Source organism: Cebidichthys violaceus, unplaced genomic scaffold (genome assembly GCF_023349555.1).
Source record: "Cebidichthys violaceus isolate CVI_PGR_0920_01 unplaced genomic scaffold, fCebVio1.0.p SCAF_6, whole genome shotgun sequence".
Classification (NCBI taxonomy): domain Eukaryota; kingdom Metazoa; phylum Chordata; class Actinopteri; order Perciformes; family Stichaeidae; genus Cebidichthys; species Cebidichthys violaceus.
Genome location: NW_027176816.1, coordinates 2,881,036 through 2,904,031, shown reverse-complemented (window position 1 = coordinate 2,904,031; position 22,996 = coordinate 2,881,036). Strand labels below are relative to the sequence as shown.

The 22,996-nt window shown below is 41.5% G+C and overlaps 1 protein-coding gene across 2 annotated transcripts; it reads left to right on the top strand.

Moving 5' to 3' along the window:
- The first annotated feature begins 1,055 nt into the window (after positions 1-1,055).
- On the top strand, positions 1,056-22,987 carry lima1a (LIM domain and actin binding 1a). 2 transcript variants are annotated; one of them, XM_068733011.1, is made up of 11 exons: positions 1,056-1,140; positions 3,563-3,750; positions 4,725-4,770; positions 8,882-9,319; positions 16,435-16,501; positions 18,550-18,644; positions 19,089-19,154; positions 19,321-19,372; positions 19,757-19,821; positions 19,903-20,036; positions 20,917-22,987. In XM_068733011.1, the coding sequence occupies exons 2-11, from the start codon at positions 3,626-3,628 to the stop codon at positions 21,995-21,997; spliced, it is 2,169 nt and encodes a 722-aa protein (XP_068589112.1). In that variant the 5' UTR covers positions 1,056-1,140; positions 3,563-3,625; the 3' UTR covers positions 21,998-22,987. The 2 variants fall into 2 exon arrangements, with proteins under 2 accessions (XP_068589112.1, XP_068589111.1); XM_068733010.1 differs by having other exon boundaries at positions 1,096-1,329.
- The last annotated feature ends 9 nt before the right edge of the window (positions 22,988-22,996 follow it).

Sequence of the window (22,996 nt, the reverse complement as noted above, 5' to 3'; positions counted from 1 at the left end):
GAAAGAGAAAGAAAACTTCACTGCTTCACCCTCTACACCTCCCAGCCATAAATACTGTACTGAAAATAAAACAAACTTTCGCTTTTGAAAGTTGCAGTTTTCTAAAGTGGGATGAGGCCGGCCCCTCTCTGCGGCCATCATGTGTTTGGGATTAGACTGACTGACTGTTAACGTGACACTGATGCAGCTGAAAGTCTTTAGTACCACCACAAAAGTCTTAATTATCCCAGAGGACCTCAATGTATAAACCTCAAACATGGTGGTAAAAGTGAGCATAGAAGGAGAATGTATTTTAAGATTGTGAATGACAATTGTCTATAGAACTATTAGTTGACAGAAAATAATCTACAGCTATTTGATAATTGATTTTTCAAGCAAAAACACAAAATATTTGGGCTTCTTATGTGTGAGACTTTGCTACATCCTTTCCTTTAAATGAAAGTAAATTGAATATTTTGAGGTCTTGGACATAGGTCAAACAAAATAGGACGTATGAAGACGTCATTTTAGACTCTAGGAAGGTGTGAATGGGCATTTTTCAATGTTTTCTAACGATTTCAACAAAAAGAGAAGTTTAAAACAGATGATGAGGCAGAGTGGACCAGTCCAAGTCTCAAATCAAAACTGGAAATGTCTTCATTAGTAAACTCCCCTTAACGTATTTACCACAGAGGTTGCTTTTTTAAAATTGTTGCAATAATACATGTTTTGTTCAGTAAGATAATCTTCACAAATGATCCCCACTTTTATGATTTATGGAGCATAAACGCGATCGCCAGAAGTTAAAAGCTAACGTTACCACGTAGTTAAAGACTTGAAAAGACAACAGACAAAAAAAAAAACCCCTTAGCTTTTAAATCCCCGCTCCCCCTTCTTTGAGAGTAGTCATGCAGTATTGTGAATGAGTCACATCCTCTGAAGTCTTGACCTTGTGAGAAAGTAGGCAGTGAGTCTCTGTAATTCACTCAATTTCCAGGAATCCAGTGTGGGATCCCCCCTCCCTCTCAGTCCTCCTCCCCCCTCCTCCTCCCTGCTGCTTGTCTGCCATGTTGGCTGCTCGTCTCACATACCTCCAGGCCGCTCACACTGAGCGCTGCTGATTGGACGAGGAGGGAGAGAGCTCGTACCTGCCAGGTGGAGGTTAGTGCTGCTTCATTATTGAATAGGCTGGTGAGAGTTAAATGGGAGTGTTGGGAACGCCTCCTTATTCCCTGTCTACTCAAAAGCACCGGTGGCAGCAGCTGAGGAGTAAAAACGAGAAGGAGAGAGACAAGTAGCTGACATCTGAAACCCACGTCAGGGAGTAGAACAGCTGTGATAGTCACACAGGTAGGCGCTTTTTAAATGTTGCCTTCTTCTTTTTGACTTGGTGAAGAGGAAACCAGTGAAGTTAAGCTAGTTTTTTATTTAACCGTGTTTCTCTGAAGCTTGAAATCAAACATCCATGAATTCTTTTCATTTTTATTAATATAAACATGAAGCACTTGTCCTCGTCTTTTAACATTGGGGTTAATAGTTGCTGATGCTGTGGTCCTTTTTGTTGCCTTTGACAGATGACTTTAAAAGTTTGCATGCGTCTGTTTTACATGCTGCTTTCTTTGTAATCCAAACCTTGTGACAGAGGGGACTTCTGTCTGGACAGAGTCACTGTCCTCGTTCATTTAGTGTTTGACCTGGTAGCAGATAATTTGTGATCCTGGGCGTGTCGATGATGTGAGTTTGAGATGACTCTAGTACATGGAAAGTTTGTTAGAGCTGAAACGATCAGTCATATAATACGTTAGTTGATCAACAGTTGGATAGAAACAGTTGGGAATTGATTTGTTTTAAGTCAGTTATGAAGCTAAATGAACGAACGCTGTTTCCTTTCAAATGTGAGGATGTGCTGCCTATCTGTGATTCTAAACTTATTGTCTTTGTCAAACAAAACGAGACATTTGAAGACCTCAAATTGGGCTCTGGGTGTTTCCACTATTCTCTAAAAAGAAACAGATTAAATGAATTAATTGAAAATAAGCTTCTGAATCATCAGATAAGAGACTTGATTGGAGTAAATGAAGCAACAAGTCCTAATTGGGCAACATCCTACAGTGTGTGTGTGTGTGTGTGTGTGTGTGATATTTGATGAATTATTGAAGCCATTTTTAAAGCAAGACTACCAAACATTTGAAGGTTTTGGCTTCTCACATGAAAAATGTAAAATAAAATGTCTTTGGGTTCGTCTGTTCAGACAAAATTGGAAAACTTTTAGTCTGATGTTTTGAATACAACATCACCTTATCAGTTGTAAATGTTTTAACAGTTCCAGTGGCCGGGGCTCTTTTAAAAATGGTGCCAGGCTGGTAAAAGTATAACTTTTCCATCCAGCTCAAAGATGCCGGGATACTCAGCCTGCCAAGGCTTCACAAATGATCTTTTTTCGTTCAGGTTCATCTGGTTCTTTTGTTAGTTAAAAATAATTTCACATTTGTTTGATTTTGATGGGTTATTAGAAATGTTCTTATACAACTTAATTTGCAGGGTTGTCTGGTTCCAGAACTGACTTTGAAAGCAATATTGCAATCTCACTAATGCAACAAATGTTACAATGTATGTATTCTGGGGTGCTTGTTTGCTGTCTATATTTTTGTACATTCTGCCATCAGTGGCAATCACTTTTTATGTTGCCAATTTCTCAAAATGGCAAGCAACCCTTACTGAGGAGCTCTGATGGTGGTGCAATATTTAACATGAAGCAGACAGTGCTGTAAGAATTAACGAGCCACGACATCCCACAATAGTCCACCTGCTGGGTGAGGTATAGAGACCCTGGAGGCTCTGCCATCGACCTCATTGTTTAATTCATCCGGAGCATGTATAACTCACGGATGACAGTTATTTATTGTAAGCTGACAGTGCTGCTGCGTGTCTGCTTGCCCTCAGCCTTGAGGCTGTGAAGGTGTGTGTGTGTGTGTGTGTGTGTGTGTGTGTGTGTGTGTGTGTGTGTGTGTGTGTGTGTGTGTGTGTGTGTGTGTGTGTGTGTGTGTGTGTGTGTGTGTGTGTGTGAGTGTGAGAGTGAGAGATGCAGGCGTATCAGTTGTCTTGTCTGCTGGTAGTTGCCCTCAAGGCTCAGTTGAAGCACAGTCACACAGGGAACAGATGGTCAATGGCTGTGTGACGCGCTCTATTGACTTTCTGACTCAAACACTGGGGCCGGTCCATGCTGCAGTGACGGTGACAAACAGTCAAATGTGGAGTCTGGCAACACTATATTGATCTCTGGGTGAGGTTTTGTAATGATGTAAAAGCCAGGCCCGTCTGAGCTGATCTAATGAGCTTTAACTATACGCACATGTGTGAAGATGAGGGGCAAGTATGACATTTATCTAGCAGCGTGAGAAGGGAAGTCATCAAAATTTAAATGTACAGGAAGGGTGTTCCTTTCAACTTCAACTCTTGAGTTTTAGAGGTGCAAAACTGCAGAGAAGGATCTATGATCAAGAGTTTAACAGCAGTACTAAATATTGTGATTGTTTGCCTCATTTTCATCCGGCTCAGTAAGCTCCTTTTTGTGTCCTCTCAGAGTTACGACGCGTGTTCCTGGAAAGCTGACAAGACAAATTGATTGCTCAGAAGTTTAGCAAAGATGGCCTCCGCCGCTCCATTCAGCCGCAGACAGTGGGCGTCCCAGTCTCTGAGGGTCACCGCCAAGGAGATGTCCATCGTCTCTACCCGGGGGAAAAACAACGCCATTGCAGAACGCTTCTCCAAGTAAGTCTAACCTTCGCTCACTCTTCCCCTCCGGCTTCGACCGCAGATGTAATTAATAATTCACCAGCAGCCACTCAGCAGATAAGACTTTTTTTAAAAAAAAATTTGTATCTCTCACTTCAGAAATGAGGTCAAGGGTCTTCTTGTCTACACTTTCTCGCCACTCAGCTGTTTTCAGTTTCCTCTTTTCTGTAATAAATCACACATCAGCTTTAACCAGTTACTCCAATTGTGTCATTTTTGGGTATCAGACTTTTAGATGACTGTAAGTCCAACATTCAGGGCTCTCCTCTTTTACTTGTTACACATATCAAGTTCCTCATTTGTGGATTGAGAAGGCGGTTGCATGGTAGGATGTTTCCTCACTGCACTTACTCCATCTGACCACTAGGAGATGGTACTGCTCTGTTTGAAGGCAAAATATGAACAGTTTACAATATTTTTTTTGTTCCATCAACTGTATAAGAGATGGTCCAATTTAGTTTTCTTTTTTGTCGTGCATCCACATTTTAAGAATAGATAAACTTGCAACATACTGACATATTCTTAAAATACACTTATATTTAACAAACTGTTTTGTGGTCCTGGAGTCACACAATGAAAGGAAAAACATCTTTGCTCCTGTCTTGTGAAATACAGATTTTCTGATCTCTTGATACTTCTCAAACTAAACAATTTGAGAAGACTGTGTAAGACAACCGAGTCTTGATTGCCTGTCTTTACATTAGAAGCAGAGGTGAAACAAAACATTAAATCTACTTGTCACTTCCTGTGAGGTGGCACAGGAAGTTAAAAGTGACTTCCTGTGATGTGGGCCGACTATTTCCCATTTTGTAACGCATGAAATCATCTAATGTTTTTTGAGAGGAGCAGAGATATTTCATATTAGATTCCTGGGTGTTTGGACCAGCAGTTTGTGATGACGGGATCACCATAAATGTTCTCTCGTTCACTCCCAACTTCCTCTTCCTCAGGTACCAGTTGGCAGCAGAGGAGGGAAACACAGAGAAGAAGAAAGCGGTAGGTAACTTATTCAATGTGAAATATGTCAGGATTCACTCCTTCACAGTAGTGGAAGAAGTGTTCAGATACTTCACTCACGTAAAAGTTGCATTGAGTTTCATTATGTTTAATCTTAATTCAGTTAAAATAAATATTGGACGAAGGTAAATTATAATATTGTTGTGTTCAAATTTAGTTTTTAGCGAGAAACTTGAATAAAGGTAGTTGTTTGAAGGAGATGTTTTCATAGCAATACAAATATTAGAGAGAGAATTATGACCCGTTTAACTTCCTGAAACTAGCTCAAAGCGTTGTTTAGTGGTTTACTTTAGTATTGCATTGAGTATCTAGAAACATGGAATTTCACTGGTGTGGGTACGACTACAGATTTTCTGGCATTGTGTATTTTTGTTATTGATTCTTTTGACGTAGCTGGTTAAAGCCCTAAATCCGGAGTCCATGCAGGTTTTGGGGAAAATTAGTCTTATTTACCAAGAGGGCACGAGAGGAAAATTATGTCATTGTGAACTTCTGAATTCTCTTGAATTCAGGCTTTTCAAGAAGTAATATCAGGTAGCCAAAATGAGTAGTAGTGCCATCTCTGTACACTGGCAAAAAAGTAGAACAGGCCCTTTTTAGATGTGGCTATGGCCTCTTACACTTCCTCTAACAGTGAGTGGGGAAAAAGTGGGCAACTGTTTTGTTTTATTTAGCCAGGATAATCAAATTTGAGATTTCAAGTCTCATTTACAAGCGGTCCTGGCACAAAAGGTAGCGTAAAATGTTGATACAAGCACCTGCATAAAAACACCGATGTTGATACAAGCACCTGCATAAAAACACAGATAACAAAACTGCACAAAGAAAAAGGGACTTTATGCCTTGTGTTCCAAGAGCGCATATTTTATTTCTTTTACCACAGTGTTTTAAAAGGTAAATCAGACTGTAACAGCGATTCCCATGCTGGACTTAGTTTGAGCAACTTTATGAGCCGTTAGTTCAAAGACCTTGCACACCTGTGGGTCCATGCACCCGCAACGGTGTTTTACATTTTTTATCAGTTATTTTGTTTTCCTTCTCAGGACTGTGTGGGCATGCACAGACGAGCCTTGAGTTAACGTCCTCACTCTTCTGTTAGTGTTTTTCAAGACAAGCTGAAACTTAATCCTTTTTATTAGTGCATGGAGATTTGTAATCTCTGTCCAACCTCAGAACATCAAACCAGCCATAACACACTTGAGTGGCCATGCAGCGCCTGTAATTTAATAAGAATGCATCATATTTTATAGATCAGGAGTTTTGTATGTAAAATCAAAGTAGCTAACTATAGCTTTTAGATAGTTGTAGTAGAGTAAAAAGTACAATATGTGTCCCTCTGAACTGTAATGAAGTAAAAGTATACAGTAGCTGAAATGGAAGTACTCAAAGTACAATACTTGAGTAAATCTACTTTGTTACTTTCCAACACGGCTCCCTCCCTGCAATTTAAGGCTAGAAAATACTTTTTCATTTAGAGACATTAATCTTAAACTGAGACATCGGTTGTTCAGCGTCTCCACATACACCAGCGGCAAAAGTAGGTGAGGCCTATTGGCATCTGCTGTCATGCAGCGGTGGTCACAAGACGCCTTCGTCCCACCTGATCTGTGTGGGAAGGCTTGTTGGATGCTGTCACTGTGGAGCACAGCAGGAAGGGTGTGCAGGGTCAGAGTGCTTCTCTACAATCTCAGCTATGCATTTTGCTTTTTCCTCTCTGCAACATCAACATTTTTTTTTTATTTTTTAATTGCTTTATTTCGGTTAAAGGACATTTAAAACTCCACTGAGTTTTCCTTCAGCGCCACCATGAGGTTTACGTTGGTGGTTTTGAGTCAAATCTCTCAACAACTACCGAATGTATTGCCATGAAATTTGGTTCTGACATTCATTTTCCCCTCAGGATGAATCCTAAGGACTTTTTTGATCACATTACTTTTCCTCTGCTGCCACCATCAGGTCAAAATCTCAATTTGGTGCCTCAGCTGTACTTTATCTTAAGTACTAGCAAATATTTACATGATAACATGCAAATTTACAGTCTTCTTGTGTTGCTGGTTACCTCTCAGTTATTTTTAATGCAAAACTTTTGTGATCGTAATTTTGCCATGTTTATTTTTGAACTCGGTTTCTGAAATAAGTGTTCTGTAGCATTTTTCCCACGTTCCTCACCATAGAAAAAGTAAAGGGAGTAGAGATGGGAAAGGTAGTCAGAGGTGTTACTGTCAAATCCAATCCCTAAAATAAACATCAGATAGAGGTGCTAAGAAGGCTTATCAGAACATTATTATTTATCCAGGTTTCGTCTCTCTGCAGTTCTTTGTGGAAGGTTTTCTTTTTTTTTCCAGCATGCTCTCTCCTTTTACCTTCTCATTTCCTGGACTTATTTTCCCTCACTGACTGTCTCTGTTTCTGATTTTCTCTCCCTCCCCGCCCCTAACTCCCTCACTCAGTCCACTCCCTCGCTGTTTCCTTCCCTCCTTCCTTCCCTCTGTAGGAGGGGGGTGGGCTAGTTACTTCATGCTGCTCTGATCACTTCTCAAGGCATTCACATCTGGGACAGCTTGTAGCCGGCCAGCAGACACACTCCACACACGCATACATTTCAAACGCACAACGCCAACTGGACAGCCGGGTCTTCAGCGTCTCTCTCAGGTTTTTAACTCCCTACTTTACTTTGGTGGGTTTTTCCAGCTTTTTGTTCTGTATCCTCCAGTTTCAGGTTTAGAGACTTGCATGCTGAGCAGCTCTTTGTCTGTCTGCTTCCTTCTGTCTTTCATAGCTGAAAGTGTTTGCTTGTGTGTGTGTGTGTGTGTGTGTGTGTGTGTGTGTGTGTGTGTGGGTGTGTGTGTGGGTGGGTGGGTGGGTGGGGAGACAGTGTTATAGTTGGTGTTTTTAGCTTCATTCAGCAGTCTGAGGACCAGGTGGTGTCACTCCAACATTGATGGAATTCATTGCACAAACTAAAAGAGTGTGTTCTCTGCCAAAGCTTTAATAGAAATAGTGAGTCATCCTGTTGAAAGAGTTGGTGTGTGTGTGTGCTGTTTGTGTTGCTGGCAGTTTATCTTCTGCCTTCCCACTACTCTGTTTAAATACTCATGCATCTAAAGTCATTGTTAAATGCTCCTATACTGCACATCTGCACGAGAGGACATCAGACTAATCGATTAAGCAAACTACTTTACTAAATGTGAAAGTTAACGGAATCTATCTTGGATTTTGTGGATTTTGACATTTTTCACTTTTTGGATATATTACAGACAAATGATCAACTTTTATGCTTAAATTAATCTAACTTATGTTGTGTTGGTGACAATGTAGTCAAAGGCCTAAAGATCTACAACCTGTTGAGTTGGTGCTCACATTATTACATTATTAGTTTAACTTTGTTCCCTTTTTTATTATTGGCAAAAAAATATTTGGTATTTTTCAAAAACAAATGTCAAACATTTCTTGGCTCCAGCTTCTCAAATGTGAAAGTGTTATGCTTTTGCTTATGTGTGATAGTTTGTAAGTAAGCTCAAAGATTTCCATTTTAAAGAAAAGTCTGTTAAGTCAGTATGTATCACTGAATAAAGTTACACAATGGTGATTGAGGCTATGACGAAAGCACTTGCATTTTCATTATTACCAACTGTCTGTGGGGACATTTCTAGGGAAAAATGCAAGCAGCACACAGTTGGGGAAATGAGATAAAATGCAATTACCGCTTATCGCCACAGATGCCTTAAAATACAAACGAGATCTTTGAAATTGTAACTAAATATCTTTGGACTGATTACTACTTGTTTTTCCAGAATATTGTGGGGGATGTTTTTCTGACATTTAATCGACAAACACTGACCAGATTAATTGAGAATGAAAATAATTTGTTCCAGTCTTACATGCACCGTCCTTCCACCTGACTTACTCGCTCCTGCTTGAAGTGGTCAACAAACCCAATATTTTCTCTTGTTTGCTTAAAATTGCCGTGACCGGCAAGTAGGAACCAATGTGTTTGGAGCTGATAACCACAGACTGGGGATGTCAAAGTATCTTAGTGTTAATCACTAAGTGTGAAGTGCTTATTCTTATTTCTCCTTTTTCTCTGCAGGTTGCAGAACCTCTTCCCTCCACACTGCGCAGTGGGAATCTGAGTGTTTTAAAGAAACGCTGGGAACAACAGCAGCAGAAGCCAACCAGCCACAGACCCCAACTTCAAGCCTGCATCCCCGCTGACCCTCAGAGCCACATCAGCCAACCAACAGGCCCCAAACCTGCACCCACATCACAGATTGAGAACCAGCCAGACACCTCTAAAACCATCACACTGTCACAGGACCAGGATACTGAGCCGGAGACCAGTGAGACGAGCACCAGCCAGCTGCGTTCTGCTCAACACGAGGATCTGACCAACATGGAGAAGACCAGCAGAGATTCAGAAGGGCAGGAGGGAGCAACAGCAGCTGAATTATCCGACTCTGAGAAGCCCAGTGTCCCCCTCAACAGCCTCAAGTTGATGTTTGAGAAGGGAGAGAACCTGACCGACAAGGTGAGTCTTTTATTTTCACTAATGGTGACCAGCAGATTGTCCTTTTTTACCGTCATGTAAACGGAATCGATCATCGCGTTTGGTTTCTCCATTTCAAGCGTTGGACTTCTGTTAAACGCCTAGGGAGGTGTAAAGTAAGAGTCTGACATTTTCTTTAGTTTCATCTCAAACAGAAAACATTGTGATTGGTTTCAGGTTAAGTAAAACAATATGCTTGTTCTCAAAGAGGTCAGATCCCTCCAGTATTTTCATGCTGCTAGTCACATGGTGCAGCTTCACTTCACCAACCCTTATCTCAAAACACACACGCACTCAGCTGACTTGCACATCCTGTCGGCAAGCATCGATGACCGAAGCTGCATGCACCCCGGGGCAGCTAATTGTTATTTGCGGAGCATAAAAATCTTCTAACGTCCAGTCATGCATTCACTTGAGGCGTGTAAAATGTAAAGTGCTCATACTCGAGGTGTGACATGTTAACAACGACCACGTTGTGTTTCCTCAACACAGAGCGCCCATTTACAACAGGAAGAGAACATTATGAGGCGTTAAGAAGCAGACTGGTGTTTCTGTATTCAGTGAGTTTGAAATTAACCACTTACTTTTTGCGATACGTTCTGCTCTATACTGTACATGATTCATTAGAAAATATGGCGCCACAGAAATTAAAGTTGCTATGGTCAAGATTTTTATATCAATAATGGATCACATGACTTGATCACTTGTAGTGACAAACCCACAAAAATGAATCACTCAAATACGCAGTTCCCTTCAGCTCCACAAAGCATTTTGTGTCTATTGGCTCATTGTTTTTAGTGCAACTTTATTGTTTTGGCTCACTTTCGCTGCTCTTGTAATCTTTTTAGCAAAAAACGTTGCACTTTATGCAGCCTGACTGGATGCTGTGAGATGTGAGCAGCTTCATTGGAGAAGTTGAGTGAGGCGACGGCACCTCCTGTAACTCAGAGCTAACTCCCTCAGGCAAACAGACACTCCTCTAAAGAATTTCTGCTCGTCCATTCCTGTAAAAAAAATGTTGTTTCTTTCCAGATAAGTTTGCCCTACAAACATGTTCCTGCTCACACGTTTGAGCTTGTTTTTTCCAGATAAGTCTGCCAAACAAACCCATTACCATTCACGTGTGGATCATTTTTGGGGATCAGGACGGTGTTACTGTTTTTTTTTTTTTTTTGTTGGTTTTTTTGTTGTTGTTTTTTTAAACAAATCCCACAAAAAGACCAAAACCAACAATGTGTTTGTCCTAAGGATGATCCTAATTTCCCTGACTTGGACTGGTTGACAAGTTTAAAAGTAAGAAAACAGTCAAAATTGAGCATTATTTAATCTTTATGGTTAAACGTTGTCTGGTATTATAAGAACAAATCGTCTTTTAAATGCTGCTGAAATCGATGTGTCCGCTGGGGTCACCCAGTTTTGAATGAGGCACCCAAACCCGCTGTATTACGAGGTGTAGAATGCTAGTTCTAATTCTGCTAGTTAATTTATCTTAGCACAAAGACTGGAAACAGGCTAGCCTCCAACACAAAACCACCTAAAGCTCACTAATAACCAAATTGTATCTAGTTTTGTTTAACCCTCACTAACACCATAGTGTAAAAATAACATGTTTTGGTGGTTTTACTGGGAGTTATGTACTGGTCAGCCAGGCCAGCTGTTTCCAGTCTTTATGCTAAGCTAACTGGCTGCTGTACAGCATCACATTACTGTACAGCTTTAAGAGAGATATCCACCTTCTCATCTATTTTAAGTGCATTTCCAAAAATGTAAAAAATATTCCTCTAAAACTTTTCCTCAATCTAGAGTAAATAGTGCAGTTGTTGGGGACTACTTTCAGCTGCGGATTAATCCACATTAGGTGCTCCTGTGAGGACTTGCAGCAACAGGACGGTGTGGAATTGAGAAGAAGAAAATTACATCAACAGACTTTAAACCTAAGGTAGTTTGTTGAGGTTTCGTGAGATCCGTGACCAACAAAGAAGTGGTTTGTGCCAAAAATATGTCGTCAGAAACCAATAAAAATGTGCTTTCATCGCAAGACTGACCACCTACATGTGGGCTTTTAAAAAAGTGAGATTGACAAGCTCTTTGTGGAGTCTTTTACTGCATGTTGCATAGTTGTCTTACCAAAAGAGGGATTGTTTAGGGAGATCATGAAGCAGTAATACAAGATCTAGTTCTTACAATAGTGTCCACTGTATAGCTGAGACCGGGCCTTCGGCTTCTCTTTGTTGAGCTCCTCTTCTCAGGGCAGATGATGTAATGGTGCCGGCTGGCAGGCTCATGACTGCAGACAGCTGATCTGCACTCTGAGCCTCTTCAGACAGTCTTCCCCCTACGGCCATCAAAGCTCTCCTCTTCCCCTCCCCACCTCATCAATCATCCTTGTTGTCCACTTCTCTGCTCCTCAGCCCTCCGTCCATGTCCTCCATATTTTCTCTCTCAACCCTCCCTCCTCCTCCTAAACCTCGACCTCCATTATCTCCTGTTTTCTTTCTTTTTTTAACATGGCTGTAGGGGTAGCAATGTTGGTTGGTCCTCAACTTTGGTCCAGTTGAAAATTACTTATCAACCATTTGGTGGATTCATTGACATGACATTTTCCACAGAGATTCATGTTCCCCAGAGGATGAATCCTACTGAATTTGGTGATCCCTTGACTTTTCTTTTAGCGCCACCAGCAGGGTAAATTTATCCTGTGAAATATCTTAACATCTACTGGATGTAATGCACAACATTTTCCACAGACATTCATATTCCTCAAAAAAATTAATCCTAATGACTGGATCAAGTCTCCCTCTTGCCTCATCACCTATTTGATGGATTACCAAGAATTGATTTGAAACATATTCAAGTTCCCGTCAGGATGAGTTGTAATAACTTTGGTGATCCCTTAACTTTTCATTTTGCGCAATTTTATTTAATGATCAAATGCTTGCAAAGCTGATGACATTCCCTTCAGCCTCAGCTTTAATTTGAATGTAGTGCTAATTAGCAAATGTTAGCATGCTAACATGCTTAACTAAAATGGTTAACATGCTACACATTAAGCCTTTAAAATATTAGCGTGTCAGCATTGTGAGAATGCTATCATGTTGATTAGTTGCATTGCTGTAGATTATTTGACTCCCCCCCCCACCACCACCACCACCACCAAGCCCGTATCTCCCTATCCCCCCCTCCACTCCCCTCCTCAGGCTGGGGAAGCATGAGGCGCTCTGAAATTAATTGACCCTCACCCTGCTTGCCTAGCAAACCAGCCCCTCCCTCCCACACACGGCTCAGCCCCACCTATCCTCCCCCTCCCTTCTTTACTCCCTCTGTCACCCCCCTGCACCAGCTGCTTCCCCACCTCCTGTCCCAAATGACTCCACCCCAAAAGCCAGCCGCTTTATTCTGAGACTGGGGCACCGGGACACGGTAAAAACAAAAACTGCACACACCCTCTGAACCATCTGCAACACCATGGCACACTTTGCCCCCCCCCCGCCGTCATCATCTCCACCTTCATCCGGCCACACACCCCTTTTGAGCAGCCCCCCTTGGAGCACCTGCTCCCTGTCGCCTTTCCTATTCCCACCCAGTCTATGTTCCCTCCTCCCCATCTCCGTCTCCCCTGTCATAAGCCAGATCGTGGCTGCTCTGCTCAGTCTGTGCCTCGTCACTGCTGGTTGAAAAGTCTGCTGGATTCAGTCGTACTCTCCCTCCGAACTGGCTTCACCTCCCGGCTCTCTGCTGATATTCATCCCTTCTGGCCTTTTTTTCCCCACCCGGTCGCCTTCACGAGAGGTAGCTATGGTGTTTCCATTCAAATCATTCAATATGGGGTTTCTTGCTTTCTTTGTTTGGCCTCTGAACAGGCACCCGGCTTCATTACCCGGAGACACGCCGTCTACTTTTACTTTTTCTGCCTGTTTTTGTTGACTTCTCTGTTAGATTAGGATGTTTTCTCTGCAGCTGAATGAGGCCTTTCAGTCGACACGGCTGCAGAAGTGCTTGTAATGAAAACGGCCTCTCAAAGGCCTCTTAGTGGGCTAACTTTATCAGTGGCTCCTTTGACCGGTGTCCGTTCACTTTGAATAATATTATTGTGGCTTGGGTATATTCCCTTGTTCAAAAGATATTAAGTCATGATGTGGTTCCCTTCCTCTTCTGTCTTTGTTTCGCATAATGTAAGAACATCTTATTGTTTTAGGTGAACTGTGTGTGTGAGGTGGGTTCAGGGACAGGGTGGGGTTATTACGGCAAGTCAGTCTGTAAGAGAGCTTTAATAGTATCAGGATTAACGGCAGATTCTTTGTCTAGCCCACTGATCAGCCTCCTGAGACCCAGCCTGGTCTCGCATGGCCCGGCTGCTTGTTTACATCCCCCCCCCCCCCCCCCCCCCCCCTCAACACACACACACACACACACACATACACACGCATGCAAACCAGTCAGACACCCCCTGTCCTACAAAGCTTCACCTCCAGTTTCTGGGAGATAATCCACCCTCGGGGATAGATCCATTATTATGATGACGGCTGTTTCTTTTGTTGTGATCTCACTCTGTTCTACAGGCCAGACACACTCTGAATCATAAATGAACACAAATTAATTCTCAGAGTCAGCGTGTGTTACCATATATATGAATTATTTAGGACTGCGTGCTTGTATGTTTAACTCACTCCTGACTCAGACGCTCAGATTTGGCAAAGACTCTCAGATGCCTCATGCTCACCTGATAAAATTTAAGTGCCGGGCTCTTAAGATTTAAAATATCATAAAACTTAAAGCTGCTATTTAAAAAAAATTAAAAAAGAAGAATGTGTATATAACAATGCATAAAATGACTACATGTTTGTGTCCTAGACTAATCCACAGAGCATATGACTCAGCAGTTCCCCTCAACGTGTTTTTCAGCCAATAGTTTTAATATTTCGTCACAACTTTACTGTTTTGGTTAACTTTCATGACTCTTAATAACAGCTAAAATGCCCTGTACACTAAGAGTTCAGCACCAAATCGCAGACAGACACAGTTGGCAGCTAGCTGGTGAACGTAGTAGAACATTTAGCAGATATGGTTGATTTGAGCTTTCGCACCGCAAATAAAGACATCAACCAATCACATTGTGTGGAACGGTGTATATATTCAAAACGCACACTATAGTGTACAAAAACATTAAGCCTTCGTGGTCCGAACCAAGACGGCAACTTTATTATTCCTTTCAATTTGAAAAAGGAAGCATATACCAGATCCAATCCTTCACAATAAAAGCCTTAGACATGTGTATATACTGCAGAACTGTTTACCAGAAGGAACTCGTATTCACTGAGTATTTCATAAACGGGAAACAAATTTGCACCGCTGCAGGTATAGATAGTTTTGCATTTTACACATATGTTTATTTGCTAGCCTCCAGGGTGTGCAACTGTTTGCGAACAAGTTCACCACTACAATATTAATGTTGTGTTTACAGCTTCTCGTGGTTCCCTAAAAGTGGCCAATAATTAGTAACGGCAGGTTTAAGTTATTGGTTCAGTATTTAGTTTGTCTCATGGTTTTGACTTGAACTAAGCATACGTTTTGTAATTTTACATATATAGACAACATTGTGCAGATGTTGTAAAAGGATAAGGCTTTATATGCTCGATATTGTCAATAAATCCAATTTAAATTACTCAAACCAACAAAAAAAAAAACATTAGTTCATTTTTTGGGTGTAGTTTAAAACCCAGAGCAACAGTGATTCAGATACTTTCAGTAATATTTGATGAGCATCGACTTGTCTGAAACATACTTGTTGTTTTTCAGTGTTCACTCCTGCTTAGTTTATTGTTGTGGAATCTTTCCCAACTTGTACTTGCTGCAGCCTGCCGACGCTCTGAGCCTGTCAGGACTCAGTGTTCATCAGGTGTTTGAGGCCAGAAAACAACCTGGCAGTGATCAGTGGTGGAAATGTACTTCATGTATTTCAGATGAGTGAATCCAGTCTTAATAAGAGCAACTTTATCCAGGACTGAAAAACAGTGCTCATTAAAAGATTGGGCTTGATAAACCACATCAGTCAGACATAATCACTGGGCTATTATAAAAAGAAGTGGAAAACATTGCTGCAGAGAGGTGGTTTTAAGATGAAAGAGCTAATTTCACGACGAGGTAAAATCTACAAGAATCAATGTCTAAACCAAGCGCACAAACGAGGTGCAGAGTAAGACCACATACTCTGCATAATTGGTATTTTTAGTTAAGTAAAAAGTACTACCACCTCTGGCACTGAATCTGTAGTAAACGCAGAAGGGAAAACTACATCTTAGTAGACATTGTAGTGGTGAATCTGTTGAACAGGTTTCTGGACCTGCGATGTTTCTCACAGACCTGAAGGCTAAAAGTGTAGAAGCCTAATGTGACCTGTAGTGTAATCTGTACGTGTCCTCATGTTGGCATGACTGTTTGTGGGAGTGATTTGACTGCTGCTGGAGAGTTGAGACTTGAGTGTGACTTCACCAAATCAAAGCTCCTTTTTTGTTTTTTTTGGAGGGGGGGCTGGTCAGTCTCTAATTGAATTATCTGTTTCTCTAAAGAGTACATGCCTCAAAATCTGTTGCAGACGCACACTCATGAGCCAAATCAAGTTTAAGAAGAAGATCCTGGTTAAATTATCTTAGATTTTTATTTTCAGGTTTATTAATGGAAGAAACTTTATTGTAAAACCATGACCGATAAATGATCAGTTTAATTTGTTTTCTGGCTGGCGGTTGTTGACAGACTGTCTAAGGCTCCGTCTCTTTGAGCTCATAAGGGGATTAAAGTGGTTTGGACTGCACACACACACACACACACACACACACACACACACACACACACACACACACACACACACACACACACGTTGCCTCTGAGTCTTTCTTGTCCTTGTGTTTCTTTCTACACTTTGATCTTCCTGATGGACAGTGTTGCTTCCAGCCCGTTTGTTCTGCTGGCTGAAACATGTGAGCATCAGCAGGCTGTGTGTGTTTGCAGAGGTCATGCAGGACACTCTGAAGCTGTTGTTTGTCTTTTTGTTTTACTGCCGTCTGACTATATGAGTTTTTTTGTTTTTGTGTTTTTTGCAGGTGCCCAAAGAGCAAACGAGCAGAAGAGACAGCGGTAATACTGCCAACATGGACCAGTTACTAGGAGGTACCTTTTTTCTTTTGCTTCGGTAGTTTTGGGGATTTTATTTGTAATGAAAAGAAAATGAATTGGGGAGAGAGAGAGCGATTGGGAACAATATGCAACATGCGTCTCTGGCTGTCTTTGATTCATGTACCTCGTTCAATGTCCAATTCAAGTAAATACTTTCCTTATTTATTATACTATTTGTATTTTTACATTAATACACAATACTCTAAGCATCTTTACGTAATCACGTTCTTCTGGTGTACGCTGTTGCAACATGCATATCTGCTGCCATTAAGCTTCCATTTTGACAATTTTTCTAATTTAATTGTACTTATTTCTGTCCTTATGCTGCAATTACAACTGAATTTCCCCTCTGGGGCTCATTTGGGTCTTATCTTATTAAATCCTTGGCCACCAGGCCTGTTCTGTACATTTTAAATTGGATCATTTTAACAAAATTATTTCAAACTAAATTGTGGAAAACACTCAGAAACGGCACTTGTTTATGAACGATACTACCATGCTTACACTGCTACTTGCTAATGGCGTTCATGTATATATGTATCTCCTATCCTCTATTTTTATATTAACTATGTCTAATATGAAAGGAGTGTGACTGGTGAACACAGATATTATTCTCAGGAGTTGGTAGAGATGAGAAACCGTGCTAGGAGAGACTTGCATTCATCATGTGAACACAAACGCTTCTCCAAATGAATGATAATGTTGCTCAGTCTCTGACGGATGTTTAAATAGGCAACTTTTCGCTAATGCGTTTGCTCTGTAAACTTTATAATGTGATAAATATCATTCATTCATATTATATGTTAACTATAGTTTAACCCTTTAAACTCTGCAATAGAAACTGTACACCAGTGTCTACCTTTTGTATTTTTGTAACTTCTTGGAGTTGTAATTTCCCTCAAATCTGTTCGAGATAAGCTTATAGGTCATGTAGGTTAATTAACCAAAATTATTGAAATTGTGTCATAAATGTAAAAAAATACTAAAATGTCTTATTTCATCAAATTTGTCTAAATAAGAAAGTTTTGATCCAAAATATTTCTAAATGTATTTCTTAACACTCTGCTCATAAACATTTGAATATCTCAAAATGTACATAGATCAAAATACTTTTGATAGTTTTATCTGAAATGGAAATATTTCCTTAGTACCTACATTGGTATTTTTGTGCTTGTACATTTCACACGTAACTTGGAGTATTGACGTCATCACAAGCGTCATTCTTTAGGCTTTTTTGCTGAAAGCAGCTGCATGTAAACGAGATGAATACTTAACAGTAAAGTTAGCGGCCGGAAAATCAAAAACGATGAGCAGAAAAAAGCGGAGTCCACTGATTACCCTCTGGTGATCCATTGTTTGCATATAAATATTATAATAGCTGCTTGAAAAACAAATGTTCAAACAAATAGATTTGTATTTTCTTTTAAAAGCAAAAACATCTACTGCCCTAATGTTCTCACGTCCGCAAAGCCTCCATCTGCACATCCAGCATTGTTGGACTTGTCGGTCACAAAAACAATGTTCTCTACAAAACGCTACGTGTTGTCCTGCCGTCTTCTGGATGGATTACATCCTTCCCAGAAGTGACCGCTGTAGAACCACTGTGATCAGCAGACTGCTTCAGAGAGAGCAGGAAGTGAGACGGAGCCCCCCCGTTTCCCTCCACACACTGCACACGACTCCTGACCCCATGTTCCCGTCCACAGCCTGCATGACTAATCAGACTAACCAGCACTCAGTCTGAACTGGGATTGGTGGAAAAAAATATATATCTGAATAGGAAAATAATTTGCCTTGTGATGCAGAATATTTCCTAAAATTAATGGATTGTAAAAAAAAAAAAAATCCCATCAAACTTATTTTTTAGCTTGTAAAACCCCAAATGCAGCACAAAGTATTTCTAGTTTACTCTAAAACCTCAAATTTTGTTTTCTAAAAAAGTACACACTCCTCTGTGTAATGATCTGGGTTTTAAGTTTAATCGTTACCATCAATCTTTTGCATCAGTTTTACATTCTCAGGATTGTGTGTTGTTGTACCAGATGGAAGTCTCGCAGAATCGACTCCTCTCCGGGACAGGATGGCCCTCTACCAAGCTGCCATCTCCAAACAGGAAGTCCCTCCCACCTCAGTAACTGTGAGTACTCGTGTCAATCATCCTCCAAAACGATGCATTTCATTCCTGTGCCTCCACACTGCTCTCAACATGGCGACGGCTGAGCCAGCGGCTCGCAGCTAACGGTGCAAGGAGCGCTAACGGTGCAAGGAGCGCTAACGGTGCGAAAACAATTGCAACAGTGCTGACAGGGGTGAGCGGAGGGTGGGCACCGCCTGTGGTCTGGATGGCATTATCAGCATTAACTTGTGTCTGACAAGTGCAACACTGAATCTCGAAATTGCTGCTTCAACTATACACATTCTACTAGCTTTCAATGTGACTGTTTTGTTCTGTTGTCAAATTGCAGTCATTCAAACTAACTCTGGACTGGAGTCGAGGATGAGAGTTTGTCTTGTATAAAGGAGCACTGTGGGTCTAATGTTTTATATTTTCTTACTGAACGTCCTCTCTTGCTTCTGTCAGAGTGATCAGCTGGACAGTTTCTGTGGGAAGCAGAAGGAAAACGTTCCTCCGTGCACTCTGGACCTGGTGAGGAGTCTTGAGTTATTTTTGGGATTTCAAATGGATAGAAATGACTTCATATTTCGGACGGAGTGGATGTTTTTGCTGCATCGTTCATCTGTTAAGCGTTCCACTTTCAAACGTGCGACAGTTTGTGTTTGCTCTCTTCACATCCTTTTTTCTTTTTTTCCAGAGTCCAGAGTTTGAACCAAGCAGCAGGAAAGGTTTTACCCCAGAGAGCAACGGTAATTTACTTTCCATGTCTTCATATCATGACTCCAGGTGATAGGAATTCTCTCCCCTAATTACAACTTGGCAGTCGGCCCATCATTAGAGGGCATGTTTGGGTGTAGACAAAGGATAGACAACATTTTAAGCGCTTAAAGTAAATTGTTCCAATGAGTTATTCAGAGATTAATTATTTATTTGTAATAACTGTATCCACAACATAACATTTTTGAGTACTAAATTAGTATATTCAATGCTTTATTTGGGATTCTGAGCGTCTAACATATCAGTCTATGTGTAAAAGTCAAGAACTCTGCTTGTATGTAAACGGCTCCATCTAGTGTTCAGAACACATCCCTACCTTTTTGTTTCTCATTCTGGTCATGTTGTGATCCCAACAGGCTCTGCTACTGGTACTCCTGTATCCTCCAATCAGAGAGACTCCTCCCAGCCCAAGACTCCCAAAGTGAGTCCTCGCAGGAAACAACCTAAGACGCACATTAGTGTTTTGTTACGGTGAATTAATTCATGTTCTTTGTGTGTGTAGAGCTTCTGTCTGCCTGTGAGGGAGACCTGTGTGGCGTGTCTGAAGACCGTCTATCCTCTGGAGAGGCTGGTGGCCAATCAGCATGTTTACCACAGCTCCTGCTTCCGCTGCTCCCACTGCAACACCAAACTGAGGTGAGGACAACGCCGACATAACGATGGTTTCTAAAAGAGACAGAGGGAGTAGACTTCAGAGGGTATTCACTGGTTGCAGACATTTTTTAGGCACTTTTTTCAACTCTTCACACACTTCTCTTTACCGACATGCAGCCGAGCACAACAGTTGATCCAAAGTAGAAGCAAAAGCGAAACGCTTCTCTCCAATTGAATACATCAATACAATTACCATAAGTTGCCGCAGGCTGCTAAAAAGCACTGTCTGATCAATGGGTTACAGATGAATAGAGAATGTAAAAGAGAGGGATGAGAGGTAGTTAAAACTAAAAGAAGAATAGAATAAAAAGAAGAGACTGTACGAGAGCATTTGGAGACTTAATTCACATGGTAAAGGCACAGTGCGTTATTTAAAATTCATTAATACAACCAAAACAAGAAAATGTTGTGACTCCAACCATTAAAGCAACACTAACAACCAGTAGCATGACAACATGTATAACTGTTTTCTCTAAAGCAGCTTATAGTTTGGTTTTTATTAATAAACCAGCAAGATGCCATTTCAATAAGTGACGTGTCTTAACTGCATGGATTGTTATACCTCACAATGTTACAGAAATGCTGCTTCATTCTCCTAAAGCGATGAGTCGAACGCTGTACATGCATATAAAGAACAGATAGACATGAGACAGTGTTGTATGGCCCAATTATTGATTTATATATTTATGTTTTTTTTAGTGTGTGGTGCTACAAAGGTGGTTCCTAAAGTCTAGAAATGAGTCGGCATTTTTCTACTTCCAGGTCCCTCATCTCGAAGTCAATGGGTTTTTGGTTAGATGCCTGAAATGAAGTCTGTGATTAACTAGCTTGTTTATATTTTCTAATTGGTTTCATTCTTTAGTTTGCTGAACTACGCCTCCCTGCACAACAACGTGTACTGCAAGCCGCACTTCTGCCAGCTCTTCAAGGCCAAAGGCAACTACGACGAGGGCTTCGGCCACCGGCCCCACAAAGAGCTGTGGGAGAGCAAAGGGGAGAGCGTTGAGACCTCCCCACAGTCCACCACTCAGACCAAGCCAAAGACCCAGAGCCCGGCCTCAGACCTGGACAGCCCCAGTGTGGAGGACTCCCCGCTGGCCAAAGTCAACGTGCTGATGGCCACTATGGAGGCTCTGGGACAGGGATCACCGGAGAAGTCCGACCGACCCAGCGAGACCCGCAGGCTGAAAATCTCCTGGCCGCCACGAACGGAGCTGCAGGACACGACTGGCCCCAGCGGAGCCACAACAACCGTAGAGGAGGGGACCCCCGGTAAGGCCGTCCGGGCCAAGTGGCCCCCAGAGGAGGACTCCCTCTCCTCAACCCCAGAGCAGTCCAGAGAGACGCCCTGCCTGCGCCAGACCTCCTCCTTGAAGGAGCGCAGCATGCCCTTCACACTGGCAGGACAAGCTCCTTCTCCTGAGGCCAGGAAACGGAGTCCACCGCCTCCTGTGGACAACGGGCAGCTCAGTCCTGAACCCTCCAACATGGAGCTGCAGCACGGCAGCCAGTCCACAGACAGCCAGACACCCACTGAGGACAGCTGCGTGGACGTCCACACCAGCTCTGGAGAGGAAGAGGAGGAGGAGCAGCAGGAGGGGGAGATGAATACTGACAACATGCCAGAACATCATCTCACCAAAGAGGAAGACGACACCCCGGATGAACAACCTGAGGAGAGGATGGAGGAGGAGGAGGAGGAGGAGGAAGAAGAAGATGGAGCTGTCTTGGAGGAAGAGATGCCGCCTCTGAAACGGGAGGAGACACCGACAGACATCTCATCTCCTGAAGGTGAGGTGGTGGCCAGCCGGTCATCTCAGGATGTGGGGTTCTGGGACAGCGAGGAAGTGGAGCAGCAGCAGGAGGAGGAGGTGACGGTGGAGGATTTGATCAAACGAAACCGATACTACGAGGATGAAGAGGAGGAGGAAGAGGATGTATAGATTGATCAACAAAGATGACAACCATGGACACTTGGAGGACTTCTCGCCATTCCTTCCTCTTTTTTAATCGTTTTCTTCTTCTCTGCTTGATAGAGAGTTGCTGCAGTGTCTAGTGTGAACTCTACTGAACTCTGTATTTGTGCCTCTTTTGAACACTTTTTGAAATAGTTTTTACAAGACTGTCACCCTGACATGGTTTGTTTTTAAATGTACAAAATTTAAAATTACACCTCATGTAATGAATATCTTTAGCACATTAATGTCTAAATGTTATGACGCAGAATTATTTTTGTCATTTTTCTATTTTCAATGAATGCCTCCTATATCGAAACAATAACATAATCCTCTTATTATTATTCCAAGACGTGGGATTATTACAGGCAATGTAAATTCTTAATGGAGACACTTTTAATAGTAAAGATTAAAGAAGATGTGTTAAGACATGCCACTCTGTTTAAGAAGAGTAAGCCCAGCACTTTTTATCTGTTACCCTTTTTTTTTCAAAATAATGGGGTTGGTTAGTTTTTGAGTAAACATCTGTAATCTCTCTTTTCAGCTGCCATTCTGTATGTACATGTTACATTTAAAAAAAAAAAAAACATGTGTTCATTTTTTGTTTTCCGATGTCAAGTTATAACTGGATCTGATAAATGTTTTTTTTTTTTTTTAAACCAGAAGACCAAATATCCTAGATTACTACCGTTTAAATAAATTGTTTAATAAAAAAAAAAAAAAAAAAAAGTTTTGCCTGAGTAGCTAATCCTTTGTCAACTCAAGTGAGACTCCAGTATTTGTTTGGTTCCTTACTATAAAGTGCCAAGTTGGCTATATTTTGAGTTTTCAGACAGAGGCGCTTTGAGCTAACGTAGCATGCTAACCTCTGGCACAAAGGGCAGTTGCCCACATTGCTACAAACATCAATAAGGACATGCTAAACATGTAGCAACATATTCACCCTGCATACACACATAACGGATCGAAGCTCTGCTGAAAGCATAA

Coding starts and splice junctions, on each gene's coding strand:
- lima1a (XM_068733011.1), top strand. CDS start 3,626: ATGGCCTCCGCCGCTCCATTCAGCCGCAGACAGTGGGCGTCCCAGTCT. Junction 19,155..19,320: donor CTCCGTGCACTCTGGACCTG/GTGAGGAGTCTT, acceptor CTTTTTTTCCAG/AGTCCAGAGTTTGAACCAAG. Junction 20,037..20,916: donor CACTGCAACACCAAACTGAG/GTGAGGACAACG, acceptor TTCATTCTTTAG/TTTGCTGAACTACGCCTCCC.